Source organism: Stigmatopora nigra, chromosome 12 (assembly GCF_051989575.1).
Source record: "Stigmatopora nigra isolate UIUO_SnigA chromosome 12, RoL_Snig_1.1, whole genome shotgun sequence".
In the NCBI taxonomy this organism is placed as follows: Eukaryota; Metazoa; Chordata; class Actinopteri; order Syngnathiformes; family Syngnathidae; genus Stigmatopora; species Stigmatopora nigra.
The window spans coordinates 4,486,156-4,507,382 of NC_135519.1; the positions used below are offsets into that span (position 1 = coordinate 4,486,156).

The 21,227-nt window shown below is 38.5% G+C and overlaps 1 protein-coding gene across 1 annotated transcript in view; it reads left to right on the forward strand.

The window, feature by feature from the left end:
* LOC144205593 (uncharacterized) overlaps window positions 1–21,227 on the forward strand; it is a 71,267-nt gene that overhangs the window by 45,164 nt on the left and 4,876 nt on the right. The window contains exons 20-49 of the mRNA XM_077730082.1: window positions 470–508; window positions 623–664; window positions 802–846; window positions 1,252–1,296; window positions 1,801–1,845; window positions 2,965–3,039; window positions 3,866–3,904; window positions 4,553–4,630; window positions 4,970–5,005; window positions 5,941–5,994; window positions 6,203–6,256; window positions 7,015–7,056; window positions 7,722–7,826; window positions 8,629–8,682; window positions 9,503–9,556; window positions 9,866–9,919; window positions 10,016–10,069; window positions 10,204–10,248; window positions 11,229–11,279; window positions 11,443–11,487; window positions 12,607–12,633; window positions 14,045–14,098; window positions 15,143–15,187; window positions 16,274–16,318; window positions 16,417–16,479; window positions 16,839–16,874; window positions 18,089–18,133; window positions 18,800–18,925; window positions 19,268–19,334; window positions 19,433–19,570. Coding sequence (XP_077586208.1) covers window positions 470–508; window positions 623–664; window positions 802–846; window positions 1,252–1,296; window positions 1,801–1,845; window positions 2,965–3,039; window positions 3,866–3,904; window positions 4,553–4,630; window positions 4,970–5,005; window positions 5,941–5,994; window positions 6,203–6,256; window positions 7,015–7,056; window positions 7,722–7,826; window positions 8,629–8,682; window positions 9,503–9,556; window positions 9,866–9,919; window positions 10,016–10,069; window positions 10,204–10,248; window positions 11,229–11,279; window positions 11,443–11,487; window positions 12,607–12,633; window positions 14,045–14,098; window positions 15,143–15,187; window positions 16,274–16,318; window positions 16,417–16,479; window positions 16,839–16,874; window positions 18,089–18,133; window positions 18,800–18,925; window positions 19,268–19,334; window positions 19,433–19,570 — 1,702 coding nt within the window. The remainder of the gene's footprint in view (window positions 1–469; window positions 509–622; window positions 665–801; window positions 847–1,251; window positions 1,297–1,800; window positions 1,846–2,964; window positions 3,040–3,865; window positions 3,905–4,552; window positions 4,631–4,969; window positions 5,006–5,940; window positions 5,995–6,202; window positions 6,257–7,014; window positions 7,057–7,721; window positions 7,827–8,628; window positions 8,683–9,502; window positions 9,557–9,865; window positions 9,920–10,015; window positions 10,070–10,203; window positions 10,249–11,228; window positions 11,280–11,442; window positions 11,488–12,606; window positions 12,634–14,044; window positions 14,099–15,142; window positions 15,188–16,273; window positions 16,319–16,416; window positions 16,480–16,838; window positions 16,875–18,088; window positions 18,134–18,799; window positions 18,926–19,267; window positions 19,335–19,432; window positions 19,571–21,227) is intronic.

A 21,227-nucleotide genomic window follows, 5' to 3' on the forward strand; every position in this document is an offset into this window, starting at 1 on the left:
ATTAGCGATACAACTTGATTCCTTCCACTTGACAGTGCAATTAAAGTTCATTATTGTGTAGCCTGCCATTTTGAATGCAGCTTGTGCAGCTGGAGATGTAAATAAGTGACTGGAATTCAAGTCACATTAGAGTATGTTCAGACCGCAGATTTTTATATAAAAAATTTCCACTTCCATGGGACTTGGCCAATCTTGACAGTCATGGAATAAAATGTATTATTCTCTTCATATATATCATTTTGTCATAATAAGTTGTCACCAATTTGTGGTAATCATCATCATCAATGTGGACTAACTGTTTTAGGATTTATAAACTTTGTGTATTACTCTTGTACCCAGTGAGTGTATTTATAAAATATATATACTGTACCTGACAGCTCTGTTAACTTATTTTACATGCATTGAATAATCAGAAGCAGGTTCTTTGAAGGTGACTGTCTTGTCATTTTTTTTCTTTATTTCTGTCTAGGTGATGACAGCTCATGGTTTAAAGCAGTTCTCTGTGCCTGTAAGCAGCTCCATTGTAATAGTATAAAAGGAAACCCTGACTATTTGTACCTAAAACCAAGTTCGGGATGAATTAATTTTTGAACTGCTTTATATTGTGTTTTGTCTTTTCAAGGATGGAAATATAAATATGCAGAAGGGTGAAAAGGGAGATCGGGTAAGCATGCATTGGTATCTTTATTTTATTCATGCTGTAAAAGTGAAGCTAGGTCAAATAAAATGTATTGCCGGGTAAAAGTGGACCTTCTTTTTAGTATTTCTACTTTTTTACTCTTCTTTCTGATCATGTTTCAGGGGAATATTGGGTTGCCAGGACAGAAAGGAGATCAAGGTCCTGAGGTGAGTGCCTTCAAATACTTTATTCATTTATTTGTTTTTGGTCCGCAGTTAATACAGGATGGGTCATTGTGAAACTGGACCACAAAGTGGGGTCACAATCCTCAGAGTAAATCAGCTATTCTGAGGACTTTAAGCAAAATTAATTTAATACCACTGAGTGCTTTTGCATCTTAAAAAGCAAAGACAAACAAATGACTTAAAATGGAAAATGTCTTCAAGCTCAATTATAATAACAAGCACAGATCTTTATATTTAGCATTATCCCGACGTAAAAGAATGAATAAATAGGCAATTAAAGACAACCTGCCTCTGCCTTCTGCTGGCTTGGATACTCAATCATTAACAGTAACAACAACAGAAGGGAAAAAAACAATCACTTTTTGCTTTAACATATTGTTTTGTCAGGGCACGCGAGGCCCATCTGGACCAAGTGGAGTCCCGGGAGAAGCTGTAAGTATACCTGCAGTAGACTTCATGTCAAAGCCCATCGCCTTATCTGTCACCTTGGCTTATCGTCTGCTTCCCCAACGCAGTCTGCCAGACTGAGCCTGAGATCAATTGATGAAAACTGCGATTAGCACGATGTCAAAGAGACGATTCCTCTCTCTCTCTTTTGCACACACACACACATTTCTCTACTTCCCTTTCTATCATTCTCTCTTATTCCCAATGCAGTCAGTCAGCAAATTTAATAATTAATTAGTGAAAAATGGAAACTCTACTTTTTTTTGCCCAAAAAAACAGAAGTGCAATCTGTTTGCTGCACCTGCTTTGATAATGAGCGTCTGTCTTTCTTGAAAAGCAGGGCGGGAAAAAAAAAGACATTTATATAAATCCTGTCAAAGGGAAATTATGTTGGAACCAACAGTCTGCTGATGATGCAGTGAGGAGGAGGAGGAAAAGGCTGTAGAGATGAAGGTCTGCTGATACTGTTTTATCCTCTGATCCTCACAGGGTTCGCCAGGGGCAACTGGGAAAGATGGCCAAAAAGGAGAAAAGGTAGTTCAAGTTCTTTTCTCAAAGAATACAAAGCTTTATTAGCAGTTAACCATGCAAGAGTTGTCTTGCTTGCCATTCACGCTGTTGTCAATCAGGCCAGAAATGTGTTTTTGTCTATTTGTCGTCCTTGAATCCACTCTTAAACAAACCCGTGTTTGTTGGAGGAGTTGTTCCAAACACTTGATGTAAAGTGACAAAGTGCAACACGGTGCACTTTGATGTGTGGCTTTGATGAGGTGTGTCACTTGTCAAAATAAATGACACTTTACACGCGACTTCCTTCCTGCCAGAGTCATTCTGTCAAACTCTAGGGCAGGGAAATCAATCTAATTCCAAGTGCTTAAGCTTCCTACATCCTCTTGGATTGAGAGCCCTCCTTTTGTCACCTTCACTCATGCAAATTAATGTTAGTGACGGGCATTTTATGTATGCATACAAGCGGACACAACAAAAACAAACATTCATTTCAAGAGGAGAACTGTCGGAAAAGCAAATACTGTAAAATGCATTTAAAGCCATTAAATGATGTGGCTGTCGAGACAATATTAAATGTAATGTTTGGCCAAAATTAATAACAAAGCGTTTCTTTGCACGACCGCAGAAAGCTACTTTTGCATGAGCATCACTTAACTTACTTGAATATTTTCTTTCTCATCTTTTCCTTTGAATCAATTGATAATAGAATTGGATATAAAGTTCTATATAAAAATAAATTGACTTTGATTTTATTTTTGTTTTCAACCCACTATTACATTGCCCGACATTGTCATTTTCCATTTTTCTGAATCTTTCTTGCCATATTTACATTCCTCGGCTGTCCTTTTTATTTTTAGGGAAAAGAAAGCCTGTTGTCAACATCAGTAGGATTACTTCCATGAAAGGATTACATCAAATGAATTCAGACAGGAACTGAAAACATTGTATATTATGTAAAAAGCAACTTTCATAAAGAAGAAAAAAAATGTTACCTTTTGATGGTACGGTGAGGGGTTCTACAAAGTGCCAAGCACAAACAACCTTTTGGCAAAATGTTAACTCACGATAAAGGTCATAGTGCATTCTACATTTGAAGCTGTCTGGCATTCATGAAGGGTGATTGATGACTAAGAATTTCTTTAGGGAGACTTGGCAGAAGTGACGGTGCTTCGGGGACCTCCAGGACCTAAAGGCGAACCTGGAGAGCCTGGATATGTGGTGTGTATTCATATTCATCTTTAATTCCATTTAAAAAAAAAATGTACAAACTGATACGTTCATTAAATGTAGCTTCCGCTGTTTAGATAAACAAAACCAACCAACCTCTCCATCGACACAGACACTTCGAAATTTGATGGAATTTGGACTGGATGACCTCTTATCATTTCTCCAACCATTGATGGTTTTTGAAGCATTGCATTTCATATACATGCCGATGCATCTTAAAAAGTCCATTAGAGGTTCATTGAACATGTGTTCTTGCACGGTTCTGCATAGATTTAAACAATTATGTTTGTTTTCTTGGGAACGACACTCAAACTGATGCCAGCTCATCAACCAGTGGAGTAAGGGAAGGAATTAGCTCAGGCTGTGATTTCCACCCGCCACACATTTTCTTCCATTGCAAATATTTACAATAAAAGTGATCAAATGAACTCAATGGGCATCTTTAATGATGGAGGCCTCTACAAATAATATTTGCTCCATTGATTTTTGTCTGTGAAAATGAAAGATTGCCATTTCTTTACTCACTTTTATGATTGAATGTAATGGTGTAGTTCTCCTGGAAAGAGTGGCATTGTTATTCCCAATTCACCAACTTGAAGCTAATGTACAACATCCGTTGCGAGGCTTGTTAAACCGCAGTCACCAAGCCATGTGTGTGCCGTATAGTAAATGAAAGATATTAGAAGTCTCTTCTTTGCCCACCTACGCATTTGTACTGTTGAAGTTGCGTTTTTATGTATTCTTCATGCTGTTTGCACTGTAGTTTTTGCTTCTTCTGTCATTACATTTTCTTTCTTTTTTGCTTCTTGTGATGTAGGGCGATGGCTACATGTCCAGAGGCTCTCGTGGTCCCAAGGTAAAGTACAAACTCTCTATTATCCAGCAATTTTTGTACATATTTGGCTTTTTGTTTGAAGTAAAACATGTTTAATTTGTCAAAATATGTTTGAGGGGGGAGGCAATTAGCAGAGTTAGGTAGACACTTTCCATGTTGCACTAAATGAGACAGATGTAGCCTCAGTAGTCCTTTTTCTAAGTATAAAATGCTAATTTAAATGACTAAAAGAAAAAATCCTACAACATACTCCAAATGTTTTCCCACAAGGCTGAAAATTGTACACGGGAGGGGGCATTCTGTCATTTTAATGCCACCATGTGCACATCTGTTCAAAGCATTTTGTTTTCGACTTTATTTGCTGAACCTACTTAATATGTGTTCAATATTTTCAGTGAATTATTTGGAAGGTAAACAACCATAGACCCATTGTGTAGTTCTCAGTGAATTCCCTTTCAAAGAAAAGCAGATAAAGAACATGTGTTTGCCATTGGTCTTGAAAGTATTGGTGCTACCTCCCTGTCAAGCGGCAAAAAAGGCACACAAAAAAACATGAAAGTGAAAATCCATTCGGGTCCAGTGTAAATACTTAATGATCATGCAGCGCAGCGGCACTCCAGCAGCTTCGGATTGAGCTGTCTGACTGCTGTTGCCTTGTTCTTTTGTCAGGGGGAACGAGGCGTCCCAGGACTGCCTGGAGAGCCCGGTGATAAAGGCGAGCCTGGAGAGAGCATCACAGGCATGCCTGTGAGTATGATGGTGCATTGGATTGTTCTCCCTATTCATTATTCACCTTCAGATCACATCTATACCCAGTAAAAGAGGAGCCGCCGCTGCGTAAATTCACTTTCCGCTGAAAATAACGGTCATTATTACCGGCTGCATTTCGTTGTGTGCCGTGCATCGTATATCTTGCGCTCTACCTCAGCCTCCCCGCTTGCAAGGGAGTCTTTCTCCGTTCCTTTTCAATAGAGAATTGTTGGAGGCCGAATCAATATGAGCAAAAGGTGTCTAACACAATAGCTTTATTGGATAGCTGCTGCTAGAAGGCAGACAATGTTAACAAGCTGCGTGATGTTTTCTCAGGGCCCCTTGGGACCTCCAGGAAAGCCAGGAATTGAGGTTGGTGGAATAGCCCCTAAATCCATGACATGAAAGTGAGACAAATTTATTTGTATTGCACAATTCGTCACAAAGTAATTCAATGCGCTAAAAACATTCATTTTTGCAAGATTACTTCCAACTCAATGATACGTGAATGAACTGCATCATATTGTCTCTACAATGGAGCCACAGAAGAAGGATAGTTTGGATGGTTGGGGAATGGAACTCCAGGGTTGACATTTGGGGTTTAAACTGTCATAATTTGATTTGGTTCATACTGTTTGTCATGATCGGGAATGAAATGTAAAAATATATGATAGTAGTTTGCATTTATCAGGAATAATGGCATAAAAAGTTAGTGTTTCCTTTTGGGAAAACAGAGGCAGATTACAGGTACATTTGTGGATGTGGCAATGGCTTCAGCGTTTAGAAGCAAGAACATAGAAGGATCATTTGTCACAATGGCCCTCCATGCCTGCAATCAAATGCTGCTTGCAGCTGCCATATTTTCAGCAAACCTGTTATTTGTGCCCCAGGATTTTGCATTAGCTTTCAAATCATGTTCCCAAAGTGCGATGTTGAATGTTACCGTCATCGTTCACGCCAGTCAAATTAATGACAGATTTTTGCCGCACAATTTGACCGGATTCAATGAAGGATTTTGAAAAGTGTGAAATGTCACATGAAGTATTGGAGCCTAACAGGGATGACTAGTACTATGAAGTAGGTTACCGTGTACTGGTACAAGGTAACAAAAATACACTTATCAATGGATAAGTTGACCTTTGCTCTTAAAAATTATTTGGAGAACTCTCATTTATATGTCCCCAAACAAATATAATGACCATAACAAAAAAAATCAATGTCACTGGTTCCATATTGAATTTTTAAACATCTGCATTTACAAGCTGCTATTTTTGACTAAGTCATCAAGACTGATGGATATTTTCCAGGGTCTTCGTGGAGCCACAGGTTCACCTGGCCCTGCTGGAGCACCAGGAAGAGAGGTTAGTTGTTCCCACCACCCCATCAACCCCCTACCAGGTGTGCAGATAAAAGCCTACATAAATGACTGTCAGCTCACTGGAGCTGAATCAAATTGTTAGCTCACACATTGCCACCAACTGTGATGTGAAAGTACAATTACAGTGCGGCATGTTTGCCTAATTTCCTTCCCGGAAGCATTGTTAGCTTCTTTCTTTGTCTCATTTAAAGGGTCCTCCTGGCAGATCGGGCCCCCCTGGACCTGTTGGACCTCCTGGTGAACCAGTAAGTTTAAGCAAAATACAATTTGAGTATTAATAGCGTGAAAAGTACATTTTCTAATTCACTTCCATTCCAGTTGGGGGGTCATTTGGAGTCAGGTTTTGTTGTTTCAAGCCTAATGTTACCTTCAGGGTAGTGTCAGTGTTTATGACAAATTGACAGCCCCCCTGCTACCTTCCCACCTCTGCTGTTTATGTTTATGTTTTTTATCTAGTTACGGTTTGCAACAAGGTAGGTCTAATGATCTCTGCAGCTTCTTTTATCAAAGCGTTTAGGATGTTTGCTTTAAAATGTTTGTTTGTGTATAGTAAAAACTTGAATCTTTTGACCATTTCATATTTGTAGTCAGTAAGCAGCAATTTAAAAATAAATAAATGAATGAAACGGTAGCATGTTATGAAGATGCAAGGATCAAGTAGTTGTCAACAAAACAGTTTCTCAGTCTAACCATGCACAATAAAACATTAATTCGAGTAGCGGTGTCAAACGTGTGGGCAAGTAAATTAACTTTTTGGGCACACATGAGATCTATTTGGCATGAATGTGGCTCGTGAGCCAAACTGAGTTTGAACACCTGTTCTAGAGAGGTGTTTTACCATTTATGAAGCATTTATAGGTCATTCTTCCAATTCTTGCTTTAAAAAACTGTGTTATCCAATCAGAGCCATCGTTACAAATACTAACTCTGTAGTCAATGATTTTGTAATATAATAAATGGTCTTGTCTGAAGGTTCTTATGCTTTATGTTCTTTTTTTTTTAGACTGCACTACCGATTGTTGGAGATATGGGGACTTTGTTTAAGGTATTTATCATTCTAATAGATGATGATTATAGCTTTTAAAAAATGAATGGATATTTTTGTATGTCAATGTGATCAACTCATTGTGTTGCTCATCATGAAATGTTAGGCTTGCAATAGCTGAGAGAGCAATGTAAAGCCCTTGAGTGCCTCCATCTGGATGTCTGAAATACATATTATATTTCTATCCCCCACGCAACATTTTGCTGTTGATTCCCTGTTAAGAAAAACATTGATTATTTTTCATTTCATCATTTCATCTCCAGATCTTAAATGAGTAACAATGGCATCTTCTCACAGATTGTAAATAAATCCTACTGTAGTGGTACCCGTAATAGCATAGTATGTCGCATTGCATTAGAGGGCGCAGCCCTTTTTTTTTTCGAGAATGGATCCTGGATGGTGATATTTAAAATTCTCACCTAAATGTCACAGCCAATGAGTTTGACAAAGTTCACCACTCACCTCAACGAGAGGCACTGTTGGTAGGTTCACATTATTTCTGCTCTGCAGACATTTAAAGATCACTTTGTGTCAGCCGGGGGTCTCGTCCTGCACCTTGGGACGTAACATATTAAAAGGATGAAAATGCAACGTTCAACTCAGACTTGATGATATCTTATTCGTGTCGCCACTTCTGAGTCCCCCTTTGCTTCTTCCCCGTGTAGAACGCCTGCAGTGTTTGCCAAATGAAATCCTCCGGACTGACTGGGCAGAGGGGGGAGAAGGGGTCCCCCGGAGTGCCTGGGCTTGATGGCATGGAGGGAGAAAAGGTACTCATTAGTTAGATGATGTAAACAATTATGACCTTATCACGTCACATAGGCATTAAAGCCAGAAGAATACTGGGGGATCGACACTTAACATTGTTTTGTTGAGCCATGACAACTCGGTTGATTTGACAGCAAAATTACAATCATGTTGGAGGGTGGCAGTTGAAAGCCATCTCAGTTTTGAGTGTCATTTTGCAGGAAGTCGGTAGCTCACTGCTTGCCTGAATGCATGTGCCCTTCTAATCTTTCTGATTGTGGCTTTGGAGGTGGCAGTCCCCCCCCCCCCCCCCCCCCCCCCAAAAGGCTGATCTGATATCATGCCCAAGATATTTTGCATTAGTAGATAAGTAAAAAGTTGAGGGGGTATTTATTTGATATATATTTCAATTTTTGGAAAGTTTCATAGGCAGTGAGTACAAAAACAATAATCAAGGTCATACTGCTCTATTGGGAAAAAAATATGGGAAAAATATCTACTACACATTGTGGATAAAATGAATAGCAAAACTATTAACGATCAGCTGTTGATTGTTTTTTTTTGTATCAATGATTAAGGGAATGCAAAAATGGCGGACAGTAAGAAAATCTTTCAACTTTTTGGTATCTTGATCTTGAGGAGTAAATCATGTACTTTTGCAAAATGGATGGATCATGAGATGTATAAAAAAAAAGGCATATTTTTGTTGCTTTGTCATTGGTTTGTTACTAACCATAAATGTTTTTTCACCTTTTCCTAATAGAATAACTGTATCTGGTCTTAATGTACATACTATGTTCCAATTTTTGTTTGTCTTTCAAACAGGGTGAGCCAGGTGTAAGAGGTCCAATGGGGAATCCTGGGAAGGAAGGCATAAAGGTTAGATTCACATGTCAACATTCACTTTTTTTTCAGCTGTTGTAACTGATTCAGTAATCATGTCATTTCAATTAAAATACTTAAAATACTCAATCCCAAAGCCTGCAGTTAAAGCAAATTCTTACATTGACTTACCAATTCATTGTTATGTCGCCTACAGTGAAACATTTTTTTTACAATTTTTAGGGACTATGTATTTTATAGTTCATCGTTTCTGATCTTTGATCTTCCTGCGTTTTTAAATTTCGCAAACCATATTCCACGGTCTGATATGTTCTTGCACCAAAAGTGGTTGCTATGGATACGATGCTGCGCTGGATTCACACGGGGAAGCAATTTCTTGCTCTCTCACTCATGGAAATTTTGATTCCCATAATTCCATTCAAACCCCCACAGTTTAGAGAATTACCCTTATTTGTATGTTTGTACACAATCTGGGCTTCAAGTTAATGAAATTCCTTAAAAGCAGACAAGCGTAGAAGAAATCTGGGCTTGGGTATCTCCCATCTCCCAATACTACAGCTTAATAGCTTTAATGCCACGGCACATCAAGGCTGTGATTAAAGCTAAATGATTCCCAGCCAAGTAATAAATTCTGACATATCAGGAGCAATTTTATTGGTTTCATTACATGCCAATTTCTTTTTTTTTCCAACACAAACTGAAAAGTAAATAGTGATTTCTTCATAGTGATCCCTTTTTACATTCTGGTTTTCGTGTGTTTTAGAAGATACAAGTCCAAATGCTGTTTTTTTTTTGTAAGATAATAATGTGAAGCGTTTCTTTTGAACCACGATTTCTGACATAAGCTTTTTAACAGGGACTAAAAGGAGAACGAGGATTTTCTGGTCCAACCGGAGATAAAGGTGATGAAGTGAGTACAAAAAATGGCACAAGGTTGGCATTCAGTTGTTCTAAACTCTTATTTATTTTTCTAATCCGGTTAGTATAGACAAAAAATGAATAAAATTCATGTTACATGGCCAACTTTTGCTCTGCAAGACTGTGATACAATATTTTTTAACAATGATTAACAGCTCGTGTATCAGAATTCAAAAGTAGGGTGTGAACTCGTGGTAATAAATTACATGTATTTTGGAGGCAGAGTTCAGGAAGACTCAGTATTTCTGTTAATCAAATGTTCAATTTCTAATGCAAAAGTATTTTATTTTAAATCTCTCAGGGCCCTCCTGGTGTTCCGGGACTTCCTGGAGTGACAGGTCGCATCGGGGAGCCAGTAAGACACTCATGTTTATTAAGATATGACAAGAAAATCTCATGACAAAACGTGTGTTCCATTGGAAAAAGTTGACTGTTCTGGTTTTGTTTACAGGGTCTCATGGGTCGCCCTGGTCCAATGGGACAAACAGGATCTAGAGGAGAAAAAGTATGTTCTTTTATTTCAGAGTCACACTACAGTCTATATACAAAGTTAAATGTTTGTTTGTTTGTTTTTTGGGGGGGGGGGGGATTTTCCACCCAAGATTTCTCAAAATATTATTTATTGTTTGATAATTGCAGGGAAATGAAGGACCTTCTGGTCGACCAGGCCTTCCAGGACCACCAGTAAGTTAACAAACAAATTCAAAGCACTAATTAGAAATGGGATAAACGTGTTAATTTGCCATTTTTTTACATTAGAATAGTGTGGTTTTCCAGGTGAGATATCTAGTTTTAGAAAATATACTTTATGATTATTATTAATAGACCTGCATTCCCAGGCACCAGGTAGGAAACACCCTGAAACTGTAGTCATCCAATTGCAGTAAAATGAAAAAATAAATGCTATTGTGCACCCTTCTGGCTCCTACTATACTCAAAAAATATATATAAACCAAGAGAAAAATATTACAAACCCTAAAACAGTTATGTCACACTCTTATTTCAAACATTCTAGCAGTATTTAGTGCAAGACAAGAGAGAAAAATGACAAACAAGTACAAATATGATGACATTGTGATGACCTGCTTGCTGGCATTGAACCATGTCCACTTCCTCTAAAAGGCCAGTGAGTAAGCGCTTCCAAAGCCAATCTATAATGCATCAGGCGTCCCCTTGAACCTGCCTTTCCCCCCCTTACACACACACTCACACACACTCACACACACACACACACACACACACACACACACACACACACACACACACACACACACACACACACTCCGTAGGCTCATAAAGTGTGTAGTGGGAGGACAGGGGATGGCTCAGTGGCCTGAAAAGGGCACGGGCATCCACTTGCCTCTAAATGAGTACCTTAACTCCTTCTCTTTTTGAAAGGGCTTTCATTCACTGAATCATCTAAAATGCACAAAAATAACATGTTTGTGTTGGAATACCCCATCAGAAGTCTTGAGTGTGTCTCAATAGTTGTACTACGTAGTTCTATTCTATTCTCAAACATCAGGTTTCATTCTGAAATCACATGTAGCTTTTAAACGACTTAGCAGAAAATAACTGCCGGGGGGCTTGCAATATGAACACCTGATGTTGAAAAAAGGATACTACGTGGAATGTGATGTGATTTACGGCTGGTTGTGTTTTAGGGGGTACCCTACGTGGAGGGCAACGGGATGAGCGGTCTCTACAAGCTGCAGGTAAAGACCTTTATTCAGCGTGGTCGTGATCCGCCGATGCGTGGAGTGCACGGCGCTATGCCATCGATCATTTTGGCAGCAAAATGTCTATGCCTCTGGTTAAAATTCGTTTGACCCATATTGTGGAATAGAAAGCCATAAAGTCAAAATCATGTCTTTTCAGAGTGGCGGAGCTATTTTAGGACCCCCCGGGGCTCCCGGTGCTCCGGTAAGTAAAATCATCGTTATGCCTGAAGTGATTCTTTCAAAGTGCACGCTGAGGCAGCGTCAACTGATAGACATGTTGGTTCTAGAAAAGAAACACCGGCCCTCCAGTGTTATCTCGGGCTTCTAAGGTTCTCATATCGCACTCGGTCACATTCGTTGAAAGATGTGGTAGCTGTGGTTTGGTGGGTTAAAGGCTGTCGGGATTCCAGTCTCAGGACTGCCCCGGGATGCAGAAAACATCAGCGATTTGCAAATGGAAGTCAGAGTTCAGCCACACAGTACTAAGGCAAAATTGCCCACTTTGAAATTCCCCTTGCACCGCTCTTCCTTATCAGGCACTTTGTATGCTCGTCAGGCCCGAGGAGACATCAAATCAAAGGCCCCATAGGGATCATTCCTCCACAACACCAAAATAAACATCTCCGCTGTTGAATCTTTAGGTTTGCCTTCTCCGTGTTGCCTCATTCCATGGCTAAAATCATTCTTGGGAGTAAAGAATATACATTGAATGCAATAAGTGACATGTTCATGTACATGAATTTCTTACATTGCAAATGAGATGATTTGCCGGCACCAATGGGATGATTTATGTTAAGTGCACTGAAAACAGAACGTGGCGTATACCAATGATTTACATGTAATATAATGAAATGCAATAAGCACATGGTTACCATAATCCAGATTAAAGGACGCTGCAAACATTATGATATACATTTTACTATCATTATGCATGGCCGTGGCTCAAGGTTTCAACATGGCAAATGTGATGATTTACATGCAACCAACAGGGAAAAGTGATAATTTATCCGTTCCAAAAAGGATGATTTATACAGCATGGATAAAAACATTTTGTTCTTGTTCATGTAGCAAACACAGATAGAACATTTCAAACAAGTAGATCTGCACGTTTTAAATAAATTACATTTGCAAATCCGTGCTTTTGTGTTGTATATTTTTTAATTAGAAGCAAGTAGTCATAACATTATAGCTGTAAGATGTATACAGTTAGTCTCAATTGATATTACTGTCATGGCCAGTAGAAAATAACACTTTCAGTCCATATACATTACTTTTGTGTGAGCAATGGTCATATTAACAGTGTATATGTTCTTTTTTTAAGGGTCCCAAAGGAGATGAAGGACTTTCAGTGAGTATTTTTTGTTTCTTTTTCATGTTTGTATGAAATATATGTTGGGGATTTGGTTATCAATTGATGTATTTTAATGAGCATATTGCCAAAAGTCATCAATTGTAATATTCTGGGAGAAAAATGCTAATATAACAAGATTAAAATCCAAATATGACCAACATTATATCATAGATTGTTTTGAGATTACATTCACTTTATGTAACGTGACCTGGAAATTGTTTAGTTTCAACTTTTGTCGACTTTATATTGTCAACATAGGCGCCCATTGTTTCAAATTGTAAAAATGTCAGCCAGTGGTGCACCTTGAGAATTTTTTACAATGCAAAAAGAGTGCGGCACCTCCAAAAAAGCTTACGAAACATCGCTCTAAAGCCTCTGAATGCTAAATTCCAACGCATGCACACACACAAATGACGTCTCCCCAAAAATATGAAATAGTAGCAACACATTGCTTTTGCCAGCGGGAACCCATGAATCTTTTCACGCTCTTCAAATGTCCCCCAAACCCGCCTCCCTGTATGACCCCCACCTTCTTTCTACTGATGCCTGAAAACAATCCACACAGCCGCGGAAACAACTCGGCTCCTGCCATCACAGTGAATTCTTTATTCGCATGGGGCCAATTGTAGATTTTATTGTTTTGTTGCACTGTGATTTTTCACCAGGATGTTAATTTGACATTTTAATAAATTGTGTGAGCAGCACCAGTGCTGTGGTGGAATTGCCTCAATCCGTCTCACAGCTGATCCCCTTGGCTCCCGCCCCCCACTCCCCCCTTAACAATGCTCCCTTACTCGTGACAATCTACATGTGTGACAATTACCTGCACAATCCATCTATGTCAAAGCCGGTTGCCCCTCTTTTCCACATAATGGAGTTTCTTCATGGCAGCTTGAACAAAATGAGCTCAATGGAGGCCATTTCTTGTTCCCGCCGCTGGAAATAGCTCTCTATTTTTAGGGTATAAACTAAGCCTGATTGGGATTTTTTTTTAAATGGGAGAGTGACTCGATGGCCGTCTCATCTACAGCACATCAAGTGTGACAACTTATGTCGTAGATCATACGATAGAATGGCGCGAGGTCGAAGCATCGTTCCCTCGGGATCACCTTCGTATTGACGCGTTGAAGGCGTGTATTAATAACCAACCGAGTATGTCGAGAGCACAGATCGAACCATGTGATGCCTCGTGTCATGTAGAGTTCAATTTATTATGAGATACGTCATTTGGGTCTGTGTTTGACGCCCTAATACTTACTGACAGTTATAAAATAAGTATAGTTTCCAAGAGCTCATCATAAGACACTGACACCAAAATAGTAATAGGAATGATGAAATGAAATTTTGTTGGTTTGTTTTCATCCCCTTACTTTTAGGAGGCTGATTGTGTCTTTTTATTTACTTCCAGGGTGAACCAGGGCTCATGGGATTACCTGGGCTTGAAGGCCTACCAGGTGCCAAGGTAAGCATCTCATAGAACATGACAGTAAATTCCTACAACTAAAGGTAGCATCAGTTCATTGTTGTGCATTATTGGATAACCGTTCTGTAATAAATATGAGACAGATACTCATGGCAACATTCTAGGTTGGCCATTTGGATTTTTTTCTATTGTGGTAAATGGTTTATTAATTAAATCAAGTCGCTTCCCTTTTCTGATATTCTGCACTTGGCTTTTTGACTTTTAGTCTTTCAATTTGAAGTTAAATATCAGGTACTATTCAACAGTGCCATGTATTTTATAGAAATTATCTTTACTTTTCCAATAGGCTATTTGTATACAGTTATCTGACAAGATAAAAAAATGATACCTACAAGAACTAGTTCAAAAAGTGTCCAAACACCCAATTAAGGTCTTTATTAATTAGTTTAGGAGTTCCAGTTAGTAATAATAATAATGATAATAATAATAATAATAAAAATATAATCGGACATAGGCTTCGTCATCATCATTGACTCGACAAAAGCCTAATTTTCATCATACCCAGAAACTGCATATGACGAAATTGTTAAAACTGATCAAAAAGTGAAGTTATTCATCATACCAAGTTTTACAAAATAAAAGAATAACATGATGTACAGCAAGCATAATGAATCAGCTTCAGTGAGCTATCAAAAGTTGTTTATGCCAAAATATGATTTAAAAAATGAATCAATAAATATATTCAACTCATTATGCATTGCTTGCTGGTGTAGTGTTGAGGTGGATTATTTTGCATATATTATCATACCATAAATAATGTTAAAAAAAAAGAGAGGCAGGCAAATGTTCATCAACTTCATTGAGAAGTTCTCTTCTCATCATAATATTTAACCCTGTAATCTAATTATCTTTGTGTTATTGGCTAGAAATCATGCTGCTTTCAAGTCAACTCCCAGTGTGAGCTGTTATAGTGTCAGAAGCATAAAAATGATGTACTGTTGTGGAAAAACATAACACTACCCTTATGCACAACAGTATTCTATATTCAATGTGTGTCTGACATAACTGCAACATTTCCTTTAGGGGGATGTTGGCCTGCCTGGTTCACCTGGAATTCCAGGTCCGACTGTAAGTAATTTCCTTTTTCTCACTCATATTACACATAAATATAGTTTAAATTCACAGATTTACCTCATATACTTATTTTTACAAGTAATGGGATGGCAAAGGAGCCAAAATTTGAATGTTGAAGCGCTCAAGTTAGCAGAATTGCTAAGAAAATATTTTATTTAAAAAAAAAAAGGGTATATATTGTGCAGCTTGGAAGTTCATGCAAACAAATATCTTGTTTTGATCATCTGTTGTTGTTGTTCCAAGGTTGCACAAGGAAAATTATGCTGAAATAGAGTGGATTGTAAAAAGACAACCTTGTTCAAATTATGTAGAAAAAAAACATAAGACCAAGATAATTCATTTCTGAACTTTTTTGTGTTTTCGCCTGTAAGACTCCTTCTGGGAAAAATAATGAAGTAGGTTTTTTTTTATTTTTTAAAAGGGGGACTAGAAATCAACAACTGCTAAGAAAATGCAGGCAAACACAACTCAAGTGGGAGTTAGCTGACAAATAAAATTCATTAAAAGTACTCCTGATTGCTGACCAATGAATTTTTAGCTGTTCTAAAAGTTTATTTTCTGACATTTCTGTCTTCACGATGCTCTTTTCTATATTCACTGTTTTGAAAATGGTGGTTAAACCTACTTCTGGCCGATCTTCTGGCGTGAAAAAAACTCTCTAAGGGACCATGTCTCGTTCTGTATGATGTCAGAAAAAGTCTACTGGAAAAGCTAAGCTTTATTTGGGCCAAATCATGTTTCCTTTTTTACCCCAACTTGCTTTCTTTATTCTAAATACATCTACATTCCCTCGTAACAATATAACATATCACCATTGTTGACTTCTTGTTTGTTTATTGTGATATTTGAAGAGAGTATTGTCGGTCATATTAATGATAAGAAACAGTTTCTCATTTTTAATGCAACAAAAGCTTGGCATTGGAACAGGGGGGTGTCCTCAACTTTTTTTAAGAGAATGACATTCGATGGGTTTGTGCTTGGTTCTATTATAAATGAGAGGCTGCAGAGTCCCTCCATATATGACAGCATTGAGGGTCTGTCAAACCCTGACGATTCCTTTCTTTTGCTTATGATTGACAGGGGAAACCCGGCCCTCGGGGAGACCCTGGGATCCCAGGAGAGCCGGTGAGCGTCAGCCTCCGACTCTCTTTGAGCTGTCAATCCTCACATCATCCCTTTATCACCGCCGCCTGACTCGTTGACTCGTTTCTGTTCTTTGACAGGGCGAGAGGGGCCCGCTCGGAGAGACGGGGTTCCCGGGACCCGAGGGACCCCAAGGTGTAGCTGTGAGTATCCCCATGTATTCCACAAGTCTGCCCTCCTAATCACAGTGACATGATCCCAACACTTTGTTGTCCCTCTGAAGGTGTTTCATCAATAAGGGAATGGGGGGTGCCGTACATGGTACGACAACAACAGCTATAAAATGTGCTTCCTATCACATTTCGATGATTACATCCCCTGATGTTATTTCCATAAAAATGCTTTCTGTAGTATCCCTGTTTACAATGAAAGTGCACTTACTAGATAATCAGGATGGTTTAGATATCCTATTAAATTAGAGATTAGCCGAGGTGCAGTGGTGCTGATCCAATCGAAGTAGTTGATACCAAATGTCTTTGTTTGTGTTGCGGTTCTTGAGCAGGGCAGACCTGGAAAAGACGGGACTCCTGGCTATAAGGTGAGTTAGTTGTGTGTGTGTGTGTGAGTGTGTGTGCACGCCATTAAAATCCCTTTATGGAAAGTGCTTTACATGTGTGGAGCTGCAGGGGGATGGCGCAGCAGATTTTTATCCCAACCTTACTTCTGTGGAACCACCTGAGTGCATAAAATCCATTTGCATATATTGTTTGACATTTTAATGATTAAGCCTGCTGAGGTAGGACTTTGTTAATTTTTCGTCTTTTCACTCTAATTACACAACTAATGCTGGAGGGTAATTCTTAAGCGTTTTACTCAAAAGACAGGAACCATTATTGTGATAAGTCATCACTTTTATTAGACAGTTTCCTAAATAATCCTACCGAGACATTCGGCATTCGTGGCGCATTTTGCCATTTGATTTACAATATTTTGTCAGCCAGCGCACTAATGACTGCGCCAATAGTTTATTGTTTTTCCCCTGATTATTGGTTAATACTCCTCCAGGATAATCTCAGCTCTGGACTGCATTGCCTTGTTACATCTCACTACTCCGCATCAGGTTGGCTTTTCATAGAGGAACAGTGCCATCTAGCAGGGGGGCTTCGCTCCTCCAGTTCAAATACCTTCAATTTGTGCTTTAACGTAAATCTCTAGAAAGCAAGTCAATTGGCAAAACTGTAGATTTAAAGCACCCAATCAGGCTTGTGAGGAATATGCAGTAGTGGTTAAGACTATAGAAGGTAAATAAAAAGTCTTGCTCCACTGACACAACACATGCTAGCCGTACTTAATCCGACTAGAAATGGAGACAAGGATGCTCCCGTGGGTGTCGCGAAGGGTGCTTACAGAAAGCAATGAGGGCTGACAGACAGTGTGTGGTTCAAAGACACAAGAGACGTGTAGTCCGAGTGTTCCGTTTGAGATTTTTTCGCTCCCTGCTTCTGCATTCACAGGAAAGTTGAAATGCAGAATAGCTGTGACATTGCAGAAGGTGAAAGACTGTAGGAAGGTAGACAAACAATACACCTGGGCTGGGTAATAAGCAATTAGTTCCTACTCATCTGGCAACAAACCGCATATCTTTCACTCAAAGCTTGATCCATGTTTTAATGTATTTTTTTAAATGACCTGTTAATTTCTGTATTGCACTATATAAGGACTCATATATAAGGACTCATATATAAGGTATGTATGTAATGTGTGTTAGTAAACCTATATTTGATGTGTTTATTTTTGTTTTCTGATTTGAAGGGAAATGCAGGGAGACTGGGGGACAGAGGATCTAAAGGGGAACGTGTAAGTACTTTTCTACAACTGCATATTGGAAGCTGCATTCGGCAAAGATGCTCGGCTTTGTAAGACAGACACATTTGTCCTCTGTACGTGCCTTTTCTCTGGGTAGTCGTGCATCCTAGCACATTTCAAAACATTCCACACCACAGATATTTTGTTATACTATTCAGATAAACAAGTGAAAATCCATTGCCATTATAGTTTGACTCACAGATAGTATACACACTAACTATTAACTATTTAATTTGATTGACAAGACACTATTTTCTCCCACTCAATTTGTTTTGCCTGTTTTTATTGGATCTTATAATTCATTTGTGTTGTTGTTTTTAAATGCTGTATAGTTTTGTATACCACTTCGGGCAACATTGTTTTAAATTTCCTGTAATTAGTTTTGCGGTATATATAATGAAAGAGCAGCAGTCACAAACAAAATTATTTATTCAGATAGTTAAATGCACAGAAATATTCTCTTCCAACTCCTTTGAAATCACTTTAAAAGCATTGCATAATAAAACCACATCTTAAATAGAGTGCCATCAGCTTAGTTTGGGCTCGACTTACACAAAAACGATGCTCATTGGAAAAAATACAGTTATTTTTCTATATATTTTAAGTAATAGCCAAGTATAAACTGATCAGTTGTTTGTTTGGATTTCAACAATGCAGGGGGATCCAGGAATTCCTGGAGAGAGAGGTGTCCAGGGAGAAAGAGGACGCCTTGGAGAAAGTGGCTTGATTGGCCCCATTGGACCCCCAGGGAAAAAGGGAGATACCGGCCCCCCGGGACGGTTGGTAAGTCAATAATTTCTACTCTCGAGTAATCACTAATTTTAAATATCTGGACTACGCCCTCACAAAGTATGCACTGTGTACTGTATGGTTAAGGTCAATGGTAATTGTCAAGGTATTATATTTATCCACTTGGTTTCAACACTTACACATTGTAAATCATAACTATGACTGCAGTCAAAGTGGATTGGATGTCTTGCACCATCAATGGATTAGCATTCCCAGCCAGTCCTCCCAGTTTAAATGAGTTTGGACATTGTCATTTACAAGGCTAAGAAATAAATGCACTGAGTACACAATAAGTGAACTGTGGTATTGTAAAGTATGACAAATCTTGGTCCACAGGGAGACCAAACCTTCATGGAAGAGATCAAAATCTTCATCCGGAGTGAAATATTAAGAATCTTTGAAGGTAAAAAAACAAAAAATGCTCTAAATCTATCATCTCTCTAAAAAAGTATAGATATATTCTCTTTTTCATTGTTTCATTGGGTGTATCTTGTCTTTTAGAAAAGTTGTTAACCCCAGCCATGATTCAGAAACTGCCAGCAGGCATTTTAGCCACGCAAATCCAAGGACCTCCAGGACTACCTGGCCAAGATGGTTCGCCAGGCTCACCAGGAGAGCCTGGTTCTCCTGGTCCTCAAGGTATGAAAACACACAATTGGCCAAGGTGAACAGGACCCTATTTCATGACCTCAATCATACATAAGGTTGCTTAACATTGCGTGAGCTACAGAATGGAACATGGCTAATAATGCGCAAATTGGCTTTGTCTTATCTATTTAGTTTTATAACACATTTAACAAGTGTGGCAAACGGTGTGCATTAAATGGGGGGAAAACATGGTTTTAGAAATAACTTGGCTTAATAATAATACACTAAATTCTACTGCAGTTTCTATTGAAAAAGTTCTGCTTCTCACTGTCATGGGGTAAAAAGCTTTTGACACTTTTCTTAACAATTTTCATGCAAGAGTCTTTGCTCAAGCTCATAACATCGGAGTAGTGGAGGCGGAGCAGAAATTTCCCGATGCACACCAAGTGTTCTTGGATCACATTAGATTAGTAAAAGTAGAGTTGCTTGCCTTAGAAAGGTAAAATTACTTGTTTATTTTATTCAAAAAGGGAAAAAGGCTCTTTTCCAATTGGGTGATTGTAGTTGGATGTACAGAAAGAAGGATCCCATCGACATTTTCTTGGGATTCATGGGTGTTTTTCTCTTTAGAATGAGGGGCGGGCAGCCGAGGAATAAAGGCCAAGAGGTTGTGGCGCAAGTCGGCTTTCTGAAGACTCATGAAGAATTGACTGTCAATAAGAGTTTGTTTTTTTATATCGTAGTGTATAGGGAAGTCGTCTCAATTTTGGTACCTCGATCAAGGGTGGATTAATTGTTTGCGATCATCCCAGTCCCGCTGCCCAAACTTTATTCTTCCAACTGTGTTGTCTCTGAGTTTAGAATCTACCTCACATCATCACGACATGTTTACACCGCTATACTATCAAATGCTGCTTCTCCCGTTCATTAATGATCCAGCTAATGTAGGCAACTAAAAACACACTATAAATATTGTGTGCTGTGTTGATGCTGCTCCTGGATTTTTGGTTGCTTGTTCTTGTTTTTTGGGGTTTTTTATGTCCTGTGCAAGAGAAAGTTTTATTAGGGTGGTCTTAATGCAGCCTTGAAATAAATATTTACCGAGAATGAAAAGGAACATTATCTCCCTTGATAAATCTAGAATTCCACAACTTCCTAATTTTTGCTTTGTTGACTCCACTCATCTGTGGAGAGAGTTTGAGGGTAATATTTCCTCATTATTTCTCGTCATCCTCTGTTGGAGACGGCGATCCTCTGGAACATCCAATTTGCCTTTTCCTCTCTGCCAAAATGAATTGTTTACAAAGAAAAATAAGCTTTCTGTTAAATCTAGAATAGTTTTTCCCTTTTTTTTTATTTGGTTCTATTTCTAATAGAATGTTTTCCATATGATTGCATGCATAAAGCTATCCATTTACTTTTATCTTCTTTTACAATTCTGATTTTCATTTTATTTCAGGCTTTTTTTATTATGCTCAGCAAACATCAAAATCATCCTTTTGTGTAATTTCATATTTTAATGCAATGTGACCTCCAAAGTTGAGCATAATATTTTTTGGTTGAATTTTTTTATTATCTATCAACCCATATCTTTCACTACCAATATTTTCCCATCCTTATTTATTTCAATAAATATCTATATTTTTTCAAATATACACTACCATAAGCCTATAAGAGGAATATCTAAAAGAGGAATAACTTTTGTAAA